Source organism: Prosopis cineraria, unplaced genomic scaffold (genome assembly GCF_029017545.1).
Source record: "Prosopis cineraria cultivar Desert tree isolate PC_DT_omini unplaced genomic scaffold, ASM2901754v1 PC12, whole genome shotgun sequence".
Classification (NCBI taxonomy): domain Eukaryota; kingdom Viridiplantae; phylum Streptophyta; class Magnoliopsida; order Fabales; family Fabaceae; genus Prosopis; species Prosopis cineraria.
In genome coordinates, this window is record NW_026555343.1 from 33,013,780 (window position 1) to 33,031,849 (window position 18,070).

Consider the following 18,070-nt stretch of genomic DNA (forward strand, 5'->3'; position numbering starts at 1 on the left):
TAATCTGCACAAAAATGCCAAGATTCGTCTTATTTCTTCTTAACAAGGAGTACAAGTTCCATAAAAAGACTGACACTAGGCTCAATGAATGTATTTTTTAAAAACTCTTCTGCCGAGCATTCAATTCTATCTATTTCTGGAAAAAAACAAATCCCTATCTTTTGGACACAAGGGTAATGGTACGATCGTACCTTCACTAGCTCAGAGACTAGTTGAAGAATAATTTGAAGATCACACTCATAGGGTGGTGGTAATTCATGAGGGGTGTCAAACACTGGCTGATACATAGTTAGCAAGTTATACATATTATCAGAAACACAGGGATAGTCCATGAGGGGATGACATCTAATAGAAAGCAAAAAATTGCTCCGCACGAAAAATCCACCCAAAAGGGTTAGTGCTATCGAAACAAGGAAAGTCGACTTTGGAGCTGAGTGAAGTTGGTTTTGGAGCTGCCAACCAAACTTAGGTCACTACTTCAATTGCACGTTTCCACCACATGTACCAGGGCATCCAATCGAGCTTCAAGCTTCTCGAACCGAGGAACTGGAGCACTAGCTAAAGCTTCAATGGCTGCCTCTAGCTTATTGATCATTGGGTTTAGGTTTCATAATAGATCACCTAAAGCCACCTCCAACCTGTCAAGAAGTGAGGCATTCGCTTCCTCCACTTTTTCCATAAAGTTCTGTAAACTCTGTAAATCTTCATGTAGGGCTCTAACATCATTGGACAGAGCCTTCACGTCACTAGATAGATCTTTCATACGCTTGTTCTCAGCCATGGAAGCTAAGCGCGTGTATCTCAATGAAGCACCTTTTGTTACACCAACAATCAGAAATAAGGAATGCACGAGTATTACTGGTAATTGCTAAGCGTATTATTCATCAGTATAACATTCCGTCATAAAAATTACAGAAAAGAGTAGAACGGAATTCATAGGAAGGGTATAGAAATGAGGTCAGAAAGATGATAACACAGAGAGAGAGAGAGATATATATATATATATACACAACCATAACAACCATAGTTTAATTTCCTAATGATTATGTCACTCCCCATATGACCTCCCTACTCAATAGCCTCACGTAACTTCCATGTGACTCTCCTTGAGCGAGTGCTACATCTTGGAGCAGTGGGACCCTAATCCCTTCCGTCTAGCACATCCATGTTGTCACCTAAGTCAAGGGCGTGACAACGCGCCAAAGTACAATAGTGACTTGTCTATGCTCCAGTTTCACGGAGTTGCCTTCCATCCTCTGAAGGAAGCAGAATAATCGTCCAAATTTAATATTTTTTATTTTAAATTTTTAAAATAAAAAATTATATAAATTTTAAAAAACTTTAATAAATTTGTTTACTTATTTATATAGTTGAGATTTAAATTAAATGGTCCATATTTAATATTAAATATTTTATAAGTTGACTTTTCAGATATATTTAATATCAAAAAATTTAATAAATTTGTTCACTTGTCTGTACAGTCCAGATTTAATATAAATAGTCCATATTTAAGATCAAATATTTTATAAATTAAATTTTAAATATATTTGAAAATTTTTAATGAATTTATTCACCAGCTTGTATTGTCCATATTTAATATAAATGGTCCAAATTTAATATAAAATGTTTTATAAGTTGACTTTTCAGATATATTTTGAATAGGATAAGTTCAATATTAATTTTTTAATTTTATGAATTTAGTATGGACTATTCGTATTAAATCTAGATTATCCAGATTGATAAAAAAAATTTATTAAAATTTACATAATTTTTATTTTAAAATAAAAAAAAAAAAAAAAAAACATTATTCTGGACCATCTAGATTTAAATCTAGAATGGGAGGGTGGAAGAAGGAAAACCGAGTCTGACTTTTAGAGCACCAAATGCTAAACCAAACAGGCTTGTATCTGTTTGCCAACAAATTACCAAAAAAGCTTGTAATGGACAAGAAAACATCTTTTATAAAAAATAATAAATTAAGAGCAAAACATTTTATCTCAGCATATTGATTAAGGCACTATCACTTTCTAATTAATCACTACCATCTCATTTCATTCATGTCTCATTAATAATATTATAATACAGGTAAGATGTGGTGCTATTGCCGAACAGTTTACATGCCTATGTCTTATTTGTATGGGAAAAGATTTGTGGGTCCGATTACACCACTTATTCTTCAATTGAGAGAAGAACTCTATCTGGAACCTTACCATCAAATTAATTGGAGCAAAACCCGTCATCTTTGTGCAAAGGTGAGTTTTGTATCAAATTAACCATTATATATATACGAGAAAACATAACAATTCATCCTTATAGTTTTTTATTTGTTTTGATACAGGTCTCTAGCTTTTTTCGTTGCTCCATGCAAGTCCCTCTAGTTTATCTCATTTACAACATTGGTCCCTCTATTTTTGAATATACCCAAAAAGATGATGAAATGGCATTAATGGTATTAAATATGTTGACCTATGACTAATCCCATTAATTTGTGCTAGGGTGAAATTATAATTCAACATATTTAAAGCATTGCCCACCCCATTCTATTTCATATTTCATGTTTCAATTTGTTGAATCATAATTCAGCTTAGCACAAAGATTGATGTTGTTAGTCAAATGTCAACATATTTAACATTAATTATTAGTATCACCTCATCATTCTTTCAAATATATTCAAAAATAGAGGGACCAACATTGCAAGACGGGATAAACTAAAAACATTTTAAGTAATGGAAAAAAGCTAAAGGAACTTATACCAAAACAAGTTAAAACTATAGGAATTGATATTTGTGTTTTCCTTCAATACACACACACACATGTAGCTAGATTTCTCAACACGTTAATGATTAATTATCATAAATTATATATCGTTGTAGGAAGATCTGTATTACCCCCATCCTTTGATACAAAATATGATGTGGGATGCATTATACTTCTTAACTGAGCCACTTTTTACACGATGGCCATTCAATAAGTTAGTCAGAGAGAAAGCAATTCAAGTAACAATGAAACATATTCATTATGAAGACGAAAATAGTCGATATATGACTCATGGATGTGTTGAAAAGGTACAACTACTTCACATTTAGCTATTGATTGGTTGAGATTTATTTGATTTCGATATGCGCATAAATATGATCTTAAGATATGTATTCAAATGCATTTTTATATTTGTCACAGAGTTTATGTATGCTTGCTTGTTGGGTTGAAGATCCAAATGGAGATGCCTTTAAGAAACATCTTGCAAGGGTTCCGGATTACATATGGGTTTCAGAGGATGGAATCACCATGCAGGTGAACTAATTAAAGCATATTGATGTAAAATAATGAAATTATGATTTTCTGTGCAATTTGTAGGGGACCTAGTGTAGGGAAAACTAGTGAAAAATTTGATTCGAATCGTACTCAATGATACTATCTTTAAGAGTTATTCCACCACACATGGTTAAATGCAATAGCTCTCTAAAATTAAATAAATTCAGGAAAAGCACTAGGGGGTGCCAAAAAGCTTAGGATGATGTGTCCAACTATGCAATTTACATTGCCTTTCATTGGGAAAATTCATGAACATTGGACAATCACACGTGTCATTGACACTTTAATACCATTAAAAAATAGTCATTAACACTTTAATACCATTAAAAAACAAATTTGGGAAATAATGAGAAATAAATAGATTTAAATAGTAATTAATATTACTAATAAAAATAATTCCTTTTGAAATACCAAAAGATATAAAATATCCAACAGTTAGGAGACCTTAAGTTAGTGAGGAGACTTGAATTAAATTTGGAGAATTACAGTTAGGTCCCAGGGAATTAATTACTGCAAGGTCCATTAATAATTGAACTAAATTGCATTGACAACTAATTGTGTTGTTAATACAATTTAGTTCAGTTGTTAATGGACCTTGCAGTAATTAATTCCCCTATGTGGGACTTTAATATCATTCTCCTAATTAAATTTAGGCTTAGTGGGGTCAAAATATTGAAATTATCGATTAAAAAAAATCAAATTTTTCATATCTGGTAACATGTACTTTTTTGCAAGTGACAGGACATTGCTCCCCCCCCCCCAACCCTTTTCATGTCTACTCATGTATACAATTATTGACTAAACCAAGAAGAGAACCAAATCAATAATATTTTATCAAAGCAATGCCTTTATCTTCTCGCATGCTCAATGTTTAGTTCCAAATAAATATCATATCGTTAGGTTCATTTTTTAAAATTTAATAAAATATCAATAGTTTGGGTTTGATATATTCCATTAACTATGTGCAGAGTTTTGGAAGCCAAGGATGGGATGCTGGCTTTGCAATCCAAGCTTTACTTGCCACAGACCTAATTGACGAACTTGCTCTTACACTTGCAAGAGGACATGACTTCATAAAAAAATCTCAGGTCAACCTTTCCTTTTAATCAAGAAACATGTTCGTATTTGACTAGCTTGTTAAATGCGGGTCCCATGCATGGCATGAGATTTAAGCCATAAGCAACACCATTTATAGCCTATAATATAAATAAAGTGACTTACTATATTTTAGGGAAAAAATTAATCATTAAATTCTTATAATTTTAAATCAATTGTAATTTAAATTCTAATATTAAACTTGTTTAACTTAAGCTTGTCTAGCTCAATATTTTTTTTCCCAAAAATCTGTCAAAAACACATTGAAAATTTTTTTGCATGAAATTTGTGACAAGAATTTCATAGATCCAACAGCTTTGTGATGGAACACCACCAAAAAACCATCACAAACACAACTTGTGATAGATTATACTTGATTTTCGATGAAACACCAATCTGTTGCAAATCTCCTTTTTTTTAAAAAAAAAAAGTAATTGATAGCGGTTATGATTATTTTATTAGGTTAAAGACAACCCTTCAGGTGACTTTAAAAGTATGCATCGTCACATTTCTAAAGGGGCATGGACCTTCTCTGATCAGGACCATGGATGGCAAGTTTCTGATTGTACTGCAGAGGCTTTGAAGGTGATGAATATCTCAATAATTAAACAAGTCAATTTGATTGTTCATCTTCACCTTTTATGATATTTCCTTTACTATCCATTGTTTTATTTTAGTGTTGTCTTCTTTTCTCAATGATACCACAAGAGATTGTGGGTGGAAGAATGGAACCAGAAAGGCTTTATGATTCCATTAATCTTCTCTTGTCACTTCAGGAAAGTCTTTCACATTATGATTGTGGTTTGTCTCTTTGTGTATTAATTCAATGACTAATATACACATTAAAATTCATATATTTACAGAGTAAAAATGGTGGTTTAGCAGCATGGGAACCAGTGAAAGGTCAAGATTGGTTAGAAGTGAGAATCATATATAAACATCATTTGAATTCATTCGAATTGAAGTGAACAAAATCAAATGGGGGAAAGGTGCAAATCTACCCTCAAAGTATCATATGAAGAGTGTTGGGTATGCTAAAATAAGGAAGGTGCAATGTTGCCCAATTTCAATAGACCCCCAACGTTAACTGTTAAGTTGACTTATTGTGCCCGAGGGCATGCACATGTGGACTCATTGCTCTAGTGATGATCAATGCTCTAGAGATGACTTCTCACTCTCTCATGGCATCTTTGGAGTATCACATGTGTATGCCACCTAGGCATAATAAGTTAACTTAATGGTTAATATTTAGGGTAAGTTAAAATTGGACAACATTACTCCCTTTTAAATAAATTGGTGGCAACATTTCACTTTTGTATACCTAACACCCCTTGCGTGATACTTCGGGGGTAGATTTGTACCTTTACCCATTAAAATAATATAATATAATTGGTAATAATGGATTAGTTTGTTCGGATCAGGTGTTAAATCCTACAGAATTTTATGAAGACATTGTGGTTGAACATGAATATGTAGAATGCACTGGATCAGCAATTCAAGCTTTAGTTTATTCAATAAGTTGCATCCAGAACATAGGAGGAGAGAGATAGAGAATTCTATTGAGAAAGCTGTGAGATTCATTGAAGATACACAAGCAGAGGATGGTTCATGGTATGGGAATTGGGGGGTTTGCTTTACTTATGGCACTTGGTTTGCATTAAATGGCCTTGCTGCTGCTGGTAAGACTTACAGCAATTGTGCTACAATTCCCAAAGCTGTGAACTTTCTTCTCACATCACAAAAGGATGATGGTGGATGGGGAGAGAGCTATCTTTCATGTCCAAAAAAGGTAAATTAATGATTATAAATTTAGTATTTGTTATAGATTATCCAAATTTAGGTGCACTTGAATTGATGTGAGTAGGAAGTCCCACATCAAATAAAGGTGCACTTAATAACTAATATAATTAAAATAAAGAGGTACAATCCATATACTCGAGCTCTAAGGTTTTGAGTTAAGATGTGGTGTCTTTTCTATTACTCTTGCCCATTACTTCTCTCACCCTTTTCAAGTAGTCGCTTCTCATTTTTAACAAGTGGTATTAGAGATAAGTAAGGAGGAGAGATTGTTAGGCTGTTCAAGTGTGAATAGATTTAAATTGATGTGAGATAAAGTTAGGTTTAATAATTAATATAAAATGAAGAAGAACGCATAAATTTGAACCTTGAGATGTTTAGTTAAGATATGGAGTCCTTTTTTTTTTACTCTTCCCTATCTATCCTCTCTCTGTTTTCATGTGGGCACTCCATATTCTTAACAAGTGGTATCGGAGCCCAAGGGGAGAGATTGATAGGTTGTCCAAGGGACTTAAATTGATGTGGGATAAGATTGGTTTAATAACAAATATAAAATAAAAAAGACCCATAACTAATATAATGAGTGATCACTCCCCCTTCTTAATAATATCAATATAAAATATACAATTTATAAGAAGTCACATTATGTAAGTAAAGAGAAATATGAGTATTATTGCTCATTCATTTCCCAAACTTTATATAATTCACGGAGATGCATGCATGCATATATATATATATAGCTATACGGCCTTAATTTTAGTTACCTCATCCTCTTATGATTTTTATAAACGATGCAGAAATATGTTCCCCTCGAAGGTAATAGATCAAATGTAGTACAGACAGCATGGGCTATGATGAGTTTAATGTATGCTGGACAGGTGATTATTTAATTGTTTATTGTGAATAGCAGATTTATGCTTATTTTCAATTTAAAATTATAAAAAAGACTAAAATAATCAAAATTTATTGGAAGGTTGAGAGAGATCCAACACCTCTTCATCGAGGAGCAAGAGTCTTAATCAATGCTCAATTGGAGAATGGGGATTGGCCACAACAAGTTAATTAATTAGTACCTTTCACTTCTTCATTTGCAATGATTTGCTAAACTTATAACATTAATCAATCAGTGGTAGATTAAATGTTAGTTTATGTGTGACTTGTTTTTAGGAAATCTCTGGTGTATTCAACAGGAATTGCATGATCCATTATCCAATGTACAGAAATGTTTTTCCACTTTGGGCTCTAGCAGAATATCGCAAGCGGGTTACAGTGCTTTCTAAAGTTGAATAAATCATGTAATGTTTAAATCTGATGGGAAGCAAAGTGAATGCAAGAGTTCTCATGAATGTTGATAAACTTCAGGAACAAATTATGTAATGATGACCATCTAGTTATCATTCTCTTTCATTACCGAAAAAATTCTTGTGCCAAAATCCGTGAGAAAATTCTATTGTTGTCATACTTGTAGCTTGGAGGTCATTTGTGGTTGTTGTGTTGACTTTAAGTTGTGGTTGTTGTTGTGTTCTTTCACTTTAAATTGTAGTTGTAATTCAATGCTTAAATTTATGTACTTGTGTGTTTTAGTTTTGGACTTAGAAAGCTATGTAATTTAATAAATGTTATTATCAATCTCTCTCTTCCACATTTTGTCTACTTTATCAGGACATCCTAGTTAGAATAGTGACATGATGAGACAAAGGACAAAATTCTAGTGTAACACCTCACATAATGAAGACTTGTTTTAGAATGTTGAAGATTCTCTAAACATATATAACTAAGAAAATTAAGGAGTGGGTGGATTGGAAATTTTCTTTATCATATTTGGGACTTTTAGAAGAAGTCTTGGAATTTTGCAAAAAAAAAAAAGTAGTAGTCTTGGAAATTGTTAATTTTAGATGGTCAAATGATAACATTTTTGAGTTCTTCTTTTGCATTATAAAGTCAACATCATAAGCTTTCCAAAGGGCCCTGATTCATAATTTTGAAAGTTGGTGGAATAAATTATGAATTTCCAAAATCTAGGGGAAAAAGGGGTATTTCTCATGGAAATACTCCATGACAAAATTCCAAGAGAAATGTCAGTTTTCAAAGAAGAAAATATAGCATTTCCAATGTGTAGGGTTTTGAGGGTAAACATTGGGGCTCTGCCAGGGCTCAAATTTTGGGAAATTTTGGTTTATTTCAAAGCAACTAATCATTCCCAATCATCAATGTAAAGTTTCGTCTCCAATCTACTCCCATTTCCTTCATGATTCATCAGTTTGTTTTCCTCTTCTCTCTTGAATCCGAACTTGAGGTTGGAAATATGATATGGTTGAGTTGTTTGGTTGTTGATATATGCTTTGGGGGTCGGATTAAGATTTTTGTTGCCTCTAATGTGGATTTAGACAGTGAAAATTTTGAATTTGTCTCATTTGCTCAAACCGTAAGCTATATAAAAGGTGATTTCAATTTTTAAGCCTCTTCGAAAAAGAAATTTTTGTTGAATTGAACATTTTGCAGATTTTTTATTTTCTTTCTTGTATTTATGTCTAAAATTTTAAGGGATTTTTGGTTGGAGCAAATGGGATGTTATGTAAATAAGAAATTCATTTAGTTGGAAACTTTAGGTAACAAAGATGTTATTTGTTTGATTATTTTGAACTTAAGATTCTTAATCTGAAAAGAGCTTATTTGGAAATAAACTGTGAGATTGGTTTGAATTGTTGAAATTGATGTAAGCATGGGTCTTTTGAAATTGAATGGATAACTGGTATTTATAGCACCTGCAAATATATAAATTTGGATGAAGGATAAGGTTGTGTTTTGTGTTATATGTCTTTCTTTGGATTGAACCTTGATTGTAGTATTAGTTTCTATCATGGGATCTGTAGGTTTCAAATTGGGATTTTGAATATCCAAGTGTTTCTGTTATATCGTGGTTGGCCCTTTTATCCTTTTAATTTCTTGAAGGGTTGAGGTAACCAGAGTTTAATTCTTGTTATGACATATGCATGCATATGTATTCAAATGCTGTGTGAGCTTCCAAAAATAATTATCCATTTGTATGAGCTATGTTGTGTTTTGGAAAATGATATTTGAAAAGTATATTTACATTTGCACTTTGGAGGAAAATTGGAACAAAGTTGTTCTTTCGAATGCGATGTAATATTTGAAATATTATGAACTATTTTACTAAAGTAGAATGGATTAAAAAGTGATTTAGAGAACTTATTTAATCAAATATGTTTAACTATACGAGCATGTTTATAATGATAAATTGGTTTTATACCCTACTTTGCCTGTAATAATTCTAAATTTTAAATTAAATAAATTTTTTTCTCCCAATTGATATTTATTTAAATTAGTTTTGTAACAAGTAGAGAGTGATAGTTTAATTTTATGCTAGTAACTTCCTTGAAGATAAGAGTTTGAATTTTAAGAGCAAAAGTTTAGTTTTATTTTAGTTTAAATTATAAAAAAATTTTGTCCCCGTTCTTGTAATTTTTTCAATTTATCTTCTGTTCAAATTTTTCTTCTCTACCATTCGAATTATAAAGTATCCCATTTTTTCTTCTTACTTTTCATCGACCCATTCCTCTGGTCCTCCTCGTCGGTTGTCACTGCTCACCGCTGGCCTGTGTTCCTTCTCGTCGTTACATCTCTGCTGTTGGGAGAGTTATAAAGTCATCAAAATTTTTTCCTATCACTATTCTTTGTTCCTTATTGGTCTTGTGTTGACATGTCCACATCCTGAAATATAAGAGTGATCAGCACAATATATGTGCACAAACACACATCCTCAAAGCCTTGATTAAGGAAAGTTTTGAATTAATATGTCTAACACAATCAGCATGATTATATGTACCTGATTTTACTTTCACTTAAATCAAAATTTCATATAAATTTCGGCAGCACTTTTCGTATAAGTAAGATCTCCCAAAATTTTTACAACATAAATTTTACAATAAACATTCAACAATATGGAGCTCTGATCTTCAGCAACAGATAAACAACATAATAAAGTGAATCAAGACCTGCTTGTAATCAATGTAGAGCATCTAATTATATTTTTAAATATAATATGTAAATTTCCATAATTGCATCAAAAGGCAATTTTCACAACATGAATCTCCACCTGACTTAGCCAAAAAAAAAAAATCTCTCAAGGGTCAGCAGGGGATACAATGTCAACTATATTATCTGAGACCAAACCATATACTTTTTAATGAATAATATCCAAACTATAAAATTTGCAGTATTAAAATGAATAATTTACAACAATTACAAAAATTAAAGAGAAAAAAATTGGATATAATAAAAATTAATAAATTAGAATAAAAATTTCTATACAACGTTAATATTATAAGCTTTAAATCTTTAATAATGATGCAACTTTAACATTTAATCTTGATGAGTTAAATTGATTAAATAATCAAAAAAAATAAAAATAATGACATTCACTAATTAAAAATCATTAGAGCATGAAATCATAAATTAATAAAAATTCATATTTTTTAAGGATTTATTAGAATAATTCACAAACGTAGACACAGTTCACGAGAGTAAGTAACCAAATGTAGCCTAAGTTACAAAATAAATGTGGACACACAGTTCATGAGGATAATACTAACTAAATGCAGCTCGAAACCATGAAAATAAATGCAAGTATTAAACCCACGAATAACAAACATGAGAACAAAGCTTGCGAAAATTAAAGTAGTGAGTCATTGATCATGGACACGCTAAGGGCTAATGAAACTACTGTTAGCAACTAGTGTTCTGTATAAAATCTCCCCCAAATCCATTTTCAAACATGTGAAAGAATCACCAATTTTAAAATATAATTTCTATTCTTAAAATCAAACTAGCATGAATAGTTTTTAGGCATCAAAACTTGTTAGAATAAAATTTCATTTGCATTTATTGAATAATTAAAAATTGCAACGTTAGTGAAATTATTTTATCAATCTTGAAAGTATATCTCATAAGGGGTAAAACATTCATATGCCATGATGTAAATATTCTTCATTAGTGTCTTATAACTTAAAATTGAAGAAATTTAATTAACAAGTATCCACTGATTATATAATTATTATTGAAATAATCTATATAAAAATATAAAATTTCAATGAAAAAATTAATTGATAAATTATTTGGGACACTATTCACTTACCTATAATTTGCTCAAGTAGTAGAATTCATTTCTTAGAACTTCAATTAACTCTTCTTCCTTTAAGCATCCTATTCAATATAATACTTTAGTTAAATAAGTTGTCTTCCAATATTGAAAATACTATAATCAATTGGTTTCAATCATTATAATTTAATTAACCAAGTCTTAATTTCTTCAGTCCTTTCAATACTTTACATACCTACTTCCCCATCCAACAAATTGCTTATATTTTAATTTGTTTTCTCAACCCTTCTCTGACTTATGTAGCTAAACATTAATCAGGTGCCTATAAGCATATCCAAATGCGCACACACACCCTACATTTACTCTCTCAAGTGATCCCCAACTCCTATATCACCCATTTCACCGAACATCTTTCATGCTTCTCAAAATTAAATAATAGAACAACACTAAGGTTTATAATCTATCAACCATACAACTCTCAAGAGCTTAGCTAGCCACATGTTAGCTTCATAATCAATTCTTCCTCAAATCTCAAGTTAATGAATCAATAACCCATACCGAGCATGCTTATCAAAAGAGTTAGTGAAAATTCAGAAAAATACATATTCCAGCAAACTCTACCTAACAGACATTTTATCTAAAAACTTGTAAACATTAAACCTAAACTACAATTCCAAACTAATTTCTCATCAACTCTCATTCTAACAGTTTCCTATGTTAATTTCAGGTTTATCAAACTTCTCAATTTTTTTTTATTAACAATAATCAGTTCGAATATGAAAAGGTTACCCACATAAACCCCTTGCCTCTTACAATAATCAAAGGGGTTAAAGCATAATTTCCTATCAAAAATTAAAGTTACAACTGGATCAAACTCTACCTATCCTCTCTGCCATGCTCAGCAACAAGAAACAACTAAGTGCAACCCCAACCAAATAATACACATGCAGACACAATCGGCGAGGGCAAAAGAACTGGATCTCCTACCTTGAACCAGCGATGATGTGAGCAGAGAAGGAGGAGAAAGGCCTGCGACACTGCACAAGGAAGAGGGAGAAGAACGTTCGATGCATTCCTTCACAGCACTAGGAACAGAGGAGGGAGAATTGAAATTCAAAGCCCACACACACACCAAACAACGTCACAGCAGGGAAGAGCGAAGCGATCGACGGAGCACCTGGGAGAACTCGCAACTCAAACTCCAAGCAGCGGCAGACGAAGCTTCTAGACTCATCAACACCGGCGAATGGAGACAGAAGACGGAGAAGGGAGATGGAGAAGACAAAAGGCGAAGTTTCTGGATCCAGGATTTCTCTCCCTCTCTCCACCGATTCTGATCGGACAAAATGGATTGAAGAGAAATGGGGAAAGAAAAGGAAAAGGAAAAAGGAAAAAATATCATCATCTCATCATCATCATCATCAAGGGCATAACAGTAATTTTAGAGGAGCTGAAGTAAAATAAAGGAAATCTCATTCTTTGCCCCTGATGGATCCGAACCTAGTACGTATGAGATAACACCAACATAATCTCCGCTAAGCCACCATTCCCTCTCCATGTATCTGCTCTAGAATTAATAAAAATACATTTAAAATCCCTTACTAGATATTTATTCACTTAAAACTCTTGGGTTATTATTACATGACATGTGGGTGTGTGTGGGGTGCTAAACGTCTTCATCTCTTCTTCCTCTTAAGTTTCTAGCCGTTGTGTGTGTGTGTTGTATGGTAAGCTCAAATTTCTTTTTACTGGCCAATGCATTTGCTCTGTTTCACATGTTGCTGCCATGTTGATTTTTAAGGAAATTGAGGTGTTGTTTGGTTTATGCTGGGTATTTTGATGCTGACCTGAATCTTGATTGTAGAATTAAATGTTTGAAGTGTTTGGGGGTTGGTTCATGATTGAGTTAATGATCAATGCTCTCAAGGTGTCTGTAAAAATGTTTGAGTGAAATATTAGTGAATAAATATTGTTAAATTTTCATTTTTATATCTGGAGGTATATGTATAAATATTGGCTTGAGCTATTGGTTGGAATCTTAAGATGTAGCATAAGATAAATGATTAAATTGATAGTGGTGGTAGTAGTGGTAGTGGTGGTGGTGATGGTGATGATACTTTATTATTGTGAATAAGCATAAGAAGAGTTAATGTGGCCTGTTATGATTGATGATTGAGGATGGTTACAAGGAAGCATAAGGATACATTGAAATTTGTCAAATGGTATAATTGACTGAAGGATATTTGGAACATAATTGATTTTGGTATTTTTCTTTAATGTTGTTTGGAAATTAAATTGTTATTATCTTGAGGAATATGGAGTTGCTTATAATTTACTTTGTATTATGTTTTAAAGTATTTAGACATGGAATTTAGTGAAGGTAAGACTGTTTAATTTTCATATTAGGATCTAGAGGAATTATAAGTGAAACTTGAGGAGTATGTCTTTACATATATAAGTTGTAAGGTTGGACTACTCATTAAAATCATGTAGCACCTAAAGGAAAATTGTTAAACTCTATGGTAATTGTGATTTTTGTTAAGTATGGATAAAGTCTGTGTTTATGAAGTTAAATGTTGCCAAGTGTTGTTGTACTATTTGATAAAAGTTATTTAGAGGGTTCAGTGAGAGGTTAGGGGTTAATAAGAAATTTAAAAATTATTGAAGAGAATTGAATGTACTTTTGCTTGCTTATTATAAGAAGGGAAATCATAATGACATAAGGATTGTTGGTTTATGTGCTAGATTATTAGTGACATCATTGAAGTAAGGAGAATTTGAGAGAGCCTAATGATAGGATTCTTGGAAACCCTCAAGTGTGTGTGGTAGCACTCCAATTGTGTAGTTATTAAAGATTTTTTTTTTCATAAATTCTCTTTTTTAAATCTTTACTATCAATTCTTCATAATTTATGAAATCTTCATTTCCTATCCTTTTTTTTCATAAATGATGTATTATTAAAAAGTTTTATTCTTTTTTATTTATTTATGTGTTTGATGCAAGCTTGGTAAAAGAGCTTTTGAATATGATATGTGATGGATTACTCATTTCATTCCAAACAATCCTATTATTTAATTCTATAAAACAACTAGAAATTTGAAATTATAGAACACCCAAATCCTACACTATCAAGAATTTAAAAATATTGTGGAAAAAATAATCACAAAAATATTTAGGAAATTTATCTAGCCTTAGATTGTTTCAAATCATTGTCCAAGTATCATATATAGTAGAACCTACCTTTAAAAATCTCTTCCCGGATGACACCCCTGTTCGCGTTTGCAAAGCGCAACTCTTTCTTTACTACTAGTGATGAGCAGAGAAATGAAATGAATGTGGGGGAAGAAAAAAAATTCTTAATTTTTTGTTCTAAGCCTAATTTTCCTTCTATAGTACTCTTCTTCAGCACCTTCTTCTTCAATACCCAAACAAATACCATAATATCTCTAAGACAGGAAGGATTTTAAGACTTAAAATTAAGATGTTTGATCAGATAGTCTCACCAGCTACCTAAAATAGAGAAGCTAGGATTTCATGATTGGTAAAGGAAGTGCATCCTGGTCTCATTCTTTTAACGCAATATGTGTTGTCTTGTGAATTAATGTTCCAGTGGCAACCAAGATGAAGAAGGCCAACGAAGAGAATCTTGTGGAGGAAAACCCTGGCAAAACCTTAGACCCCACTATTTCTCTCGCCGCCAGAATTAGAGCATGAGCACGAGAAGAAAATTCAAAACGAAAAACAAAAATTAAACTGCTTAAAAAATCGAGTAATCAAACACGAACTGATGAAACATGAAAGCATGTAGAATTTGGTTAATTTGATATGAACTTATAAAGAGAAGGTTGTTCATCTTGATTAGATCAAAACGGGCCAAGAGGACAAAAAAGAAATATAAAGAGAGATTATGTAAACCAAGAAAAGGGAAACAATAGAGAGACCACAAAAAAAAAAAAAAAAAAGAAAAAAATCGAGCTCTTCGGAAATGACTTGCATGTGCACTTTCATGTTCTCCTTATCAATCACCCCAGCATGAGGTCTTTCATGATCTTCATCATCTAACAAGAACTCTGTTTGATCTGAATCTAGGAATTCGATCACTCATTTGCAAATTGGGTCGTCAAATTCCAGGATTTCGGCTATGGACTCCATAACCGGCGTTCGCCTTATGCTCACGTCCTTCTCGCTCCGACAGCTCAACAAAGACACCCCGTTTCAAGATGAACCTTTTCATTTTCATTTCTCTGCCTTGTGTCTCCCACTGTCATACACAAAGGAGATGAAATAGAAGTTTGGACAAGTAACCTCAAAGTTCGGGACGAATGAAAAGCAACAGTTAGAAAGCAGCAACTTAACTTTTTCTCTAGCGAATGATCTTATCCTTGTTATGGAAAGATTTATATGAAGTTTTTATGTCATGCTATGAGTTATTAAATTCTTTATGTGAAGTTCTTCCACGATGCCATGATATGTTTATGTCATAAAGTTTTATGCTAGTTGTAAGTATGTTGTATATCATGCAATACTTGTTAGTTGTGTTCAATGTTTGAATGGATCATGTTATGTGGAATGGTTATGTTGCTATTGAGATATTATGTCTCACTCCCAATTACTAACCATATTAGGTGGAAAGCTAATAAGAACAAGAAGGAAGAAGAATTCAAAGTAAGTGGCACTAGATTACCAAGTTGGAGACTCATGTTTAAAATCACATGTAAATTCATGAGTTATGTAAATTCACATAAAAATAATGTTGATCTTTGAAATGGCTAGAGTGATCAAGTTTGAGTTAAGCTTTAGAAATTTCTCGCAGCCATTATTTAAGCATGTAAGTGTCAAACTGTTCTGATGCAGGATTTTCTGAATGTCCAATACTGTTTCATTAAAACGTTTACAGTAAATAGATTCTTGACTTTGATAATTTGTATGCATAATCTAGACATCCTAAGATTTCCAGAAATTTCAAAACCTAATCAATTGGAGCTCTATTTCTTGCTTTATTAATTTTCCAATTGAAGGGTCAGAATCAGTCTTGAAAACAGAGCAATTTAAGAGAATGTATTAACTGTATCAGTTGGCCCAATTAAAGTCTTGTTCCTTATTTTTATCATGTATAGGACTTGTCAAGATTTAAAATGAGATAAGAGTCAGATAAAAATAAATTTTATAGAATTAGTTATGAATTTTTAAAGTTAAGGAGCATAATAAGTTTCAGAAATAGAACAGTTTTGGAAAATGATTAAACTATACTTTTTGGAATGAAAAAGGATTTAAAATGTATTTTTATCATGTAAAGGACTTCAAGAGATTTCAAGCTAAGTTTAGTTCATTGTCATACAAATTCTCTAGATTTAGTTATGATTCTTTTAAAATTCAAAAACTTACCAAATGTGCAGTACGTAACCCGATAATTAATTCGTGAATTTTAATTCATGGGCTCTGATTCCCATTTGCCTGAATCATATTGCTTTCCATTGCATGGTGAAAGTGTTAAAAGTGAGAATGTAATAAATTCCAACGCAAAATGTAATGATTGGTTATGATTGGGACACGTGATGATTCTCATATATTTCAACATGTCCTCACAACGATGAACTTCCCACGTCTGCCTTTAGGTATATTTATTTTTTTACAATTTATTTGTCTTAGACTTCAAATTACAAACATTGACATTGATCTCATTTTTTATAAACTAAATACTATTTGGTAGATGCTGGTTATCCAACACCAAATGGATGTGTTGGATTGTATAGATGTAATTGCTATCATCTTTCTAATTTTGGGAGATCATCTTCATTTGCAAGCATTAATGAAGTCTTCAATTATTATTATTCAAATTTAAGGTACACATTAGAAGGAACTTTTGGAGTTTGGAATAATAGATTTGCAATTTTATGCTATATGCCTAGCTATGATTGTGATACACAAGTCCAAATTATTGGTGCAATAATGGCAATATATATAATTTCATTAGAAAGCAATCTGATTTTGATTATGAATTTATGCGTTGTGAAAATGAACATCACGTATAGCATGAGGATAACGAGCATGTTGGTGAATATTTATCTTTGCCTTCATTTACAGCATCTTCATTACATATGGCTCAACTTTGTGATGTCATTAGAGATTAAATTATTTATTATCTCCATGGCAATAAGTCATTGTCAACTTATGTTTAGTATTTAAGAATTATATTTGTCTCTTTTATTAAATTTATTTCAAGTTAGATACGTTGACGTATTTTTTTTATGTAGATTTATTTTATCAATATTACATTATAAATCTAGTGAAACAATTATTACATTATAAAAATGGATGTTACTTATTGTAATTTACATATTTAAATTGATTCTAAAAAGTTATTTAAATATCTTCAATTTTATCAAATTAATTTTTGAAACACATTCTGGTAATCAATTTTTCCAAATGAAATCCAAACACACCCTAAAGCTTTTGGCAAAAGGAATGAAATTAATGGTCTTTCTCAGTCGAAATTTAAAGGACACAATTAAGCAAAAAATTAATTAATATTATATTGAATATATATATATATATATATAATAAGCCCATTCCATGCTGTGTATATTCTAGTGATTGTACAGCCATAAACATATGAATTGATAATAAATTTCACGAACTTGAAATTATATCCTTGTTAAAGCTTTAATTTCTATACGATTTAACAGTAGTGAGTTGGGGAAGAAAATGAACAAGAATTGAAAGTCTAATAATAATGGGAAAAGGAAT

General features: G+C 31.7%; 1 protein-coding gene across 1 annotated transcript; it reads left to right on the plus strand.

Annotated features, from left to right (window-relative positions):
- The first annotated feature begins 779 nt into the window (after positions 1-779).
- On the plus strand, positions 780-7,494 carry LOC129289260 (beta-amyrin synthase-like). The gene is made up of 11 exons (XM_054926046.1): positions 780-861; positions 2,086-2,252; positions 2,339-2,449; positions 2,874-3,065; positions 3,178-3,291; positions 4,281-4,400; positions 4,870-4,992; positions 5,085-5,208; positions 5,937-6,196; positions 7,002-7,082; positions 7,372-7,494. Exons 1-11 carry the CDS (start codon positions 780-782, stop codon positions 7,492-7,494), a joined length of 1,497 nt encoding a protein of 498 aa, XP_054782021.1.
- The last annotated feature ends 10,576 nt before the right edge of the window (positions 7,495-18,070 follow it).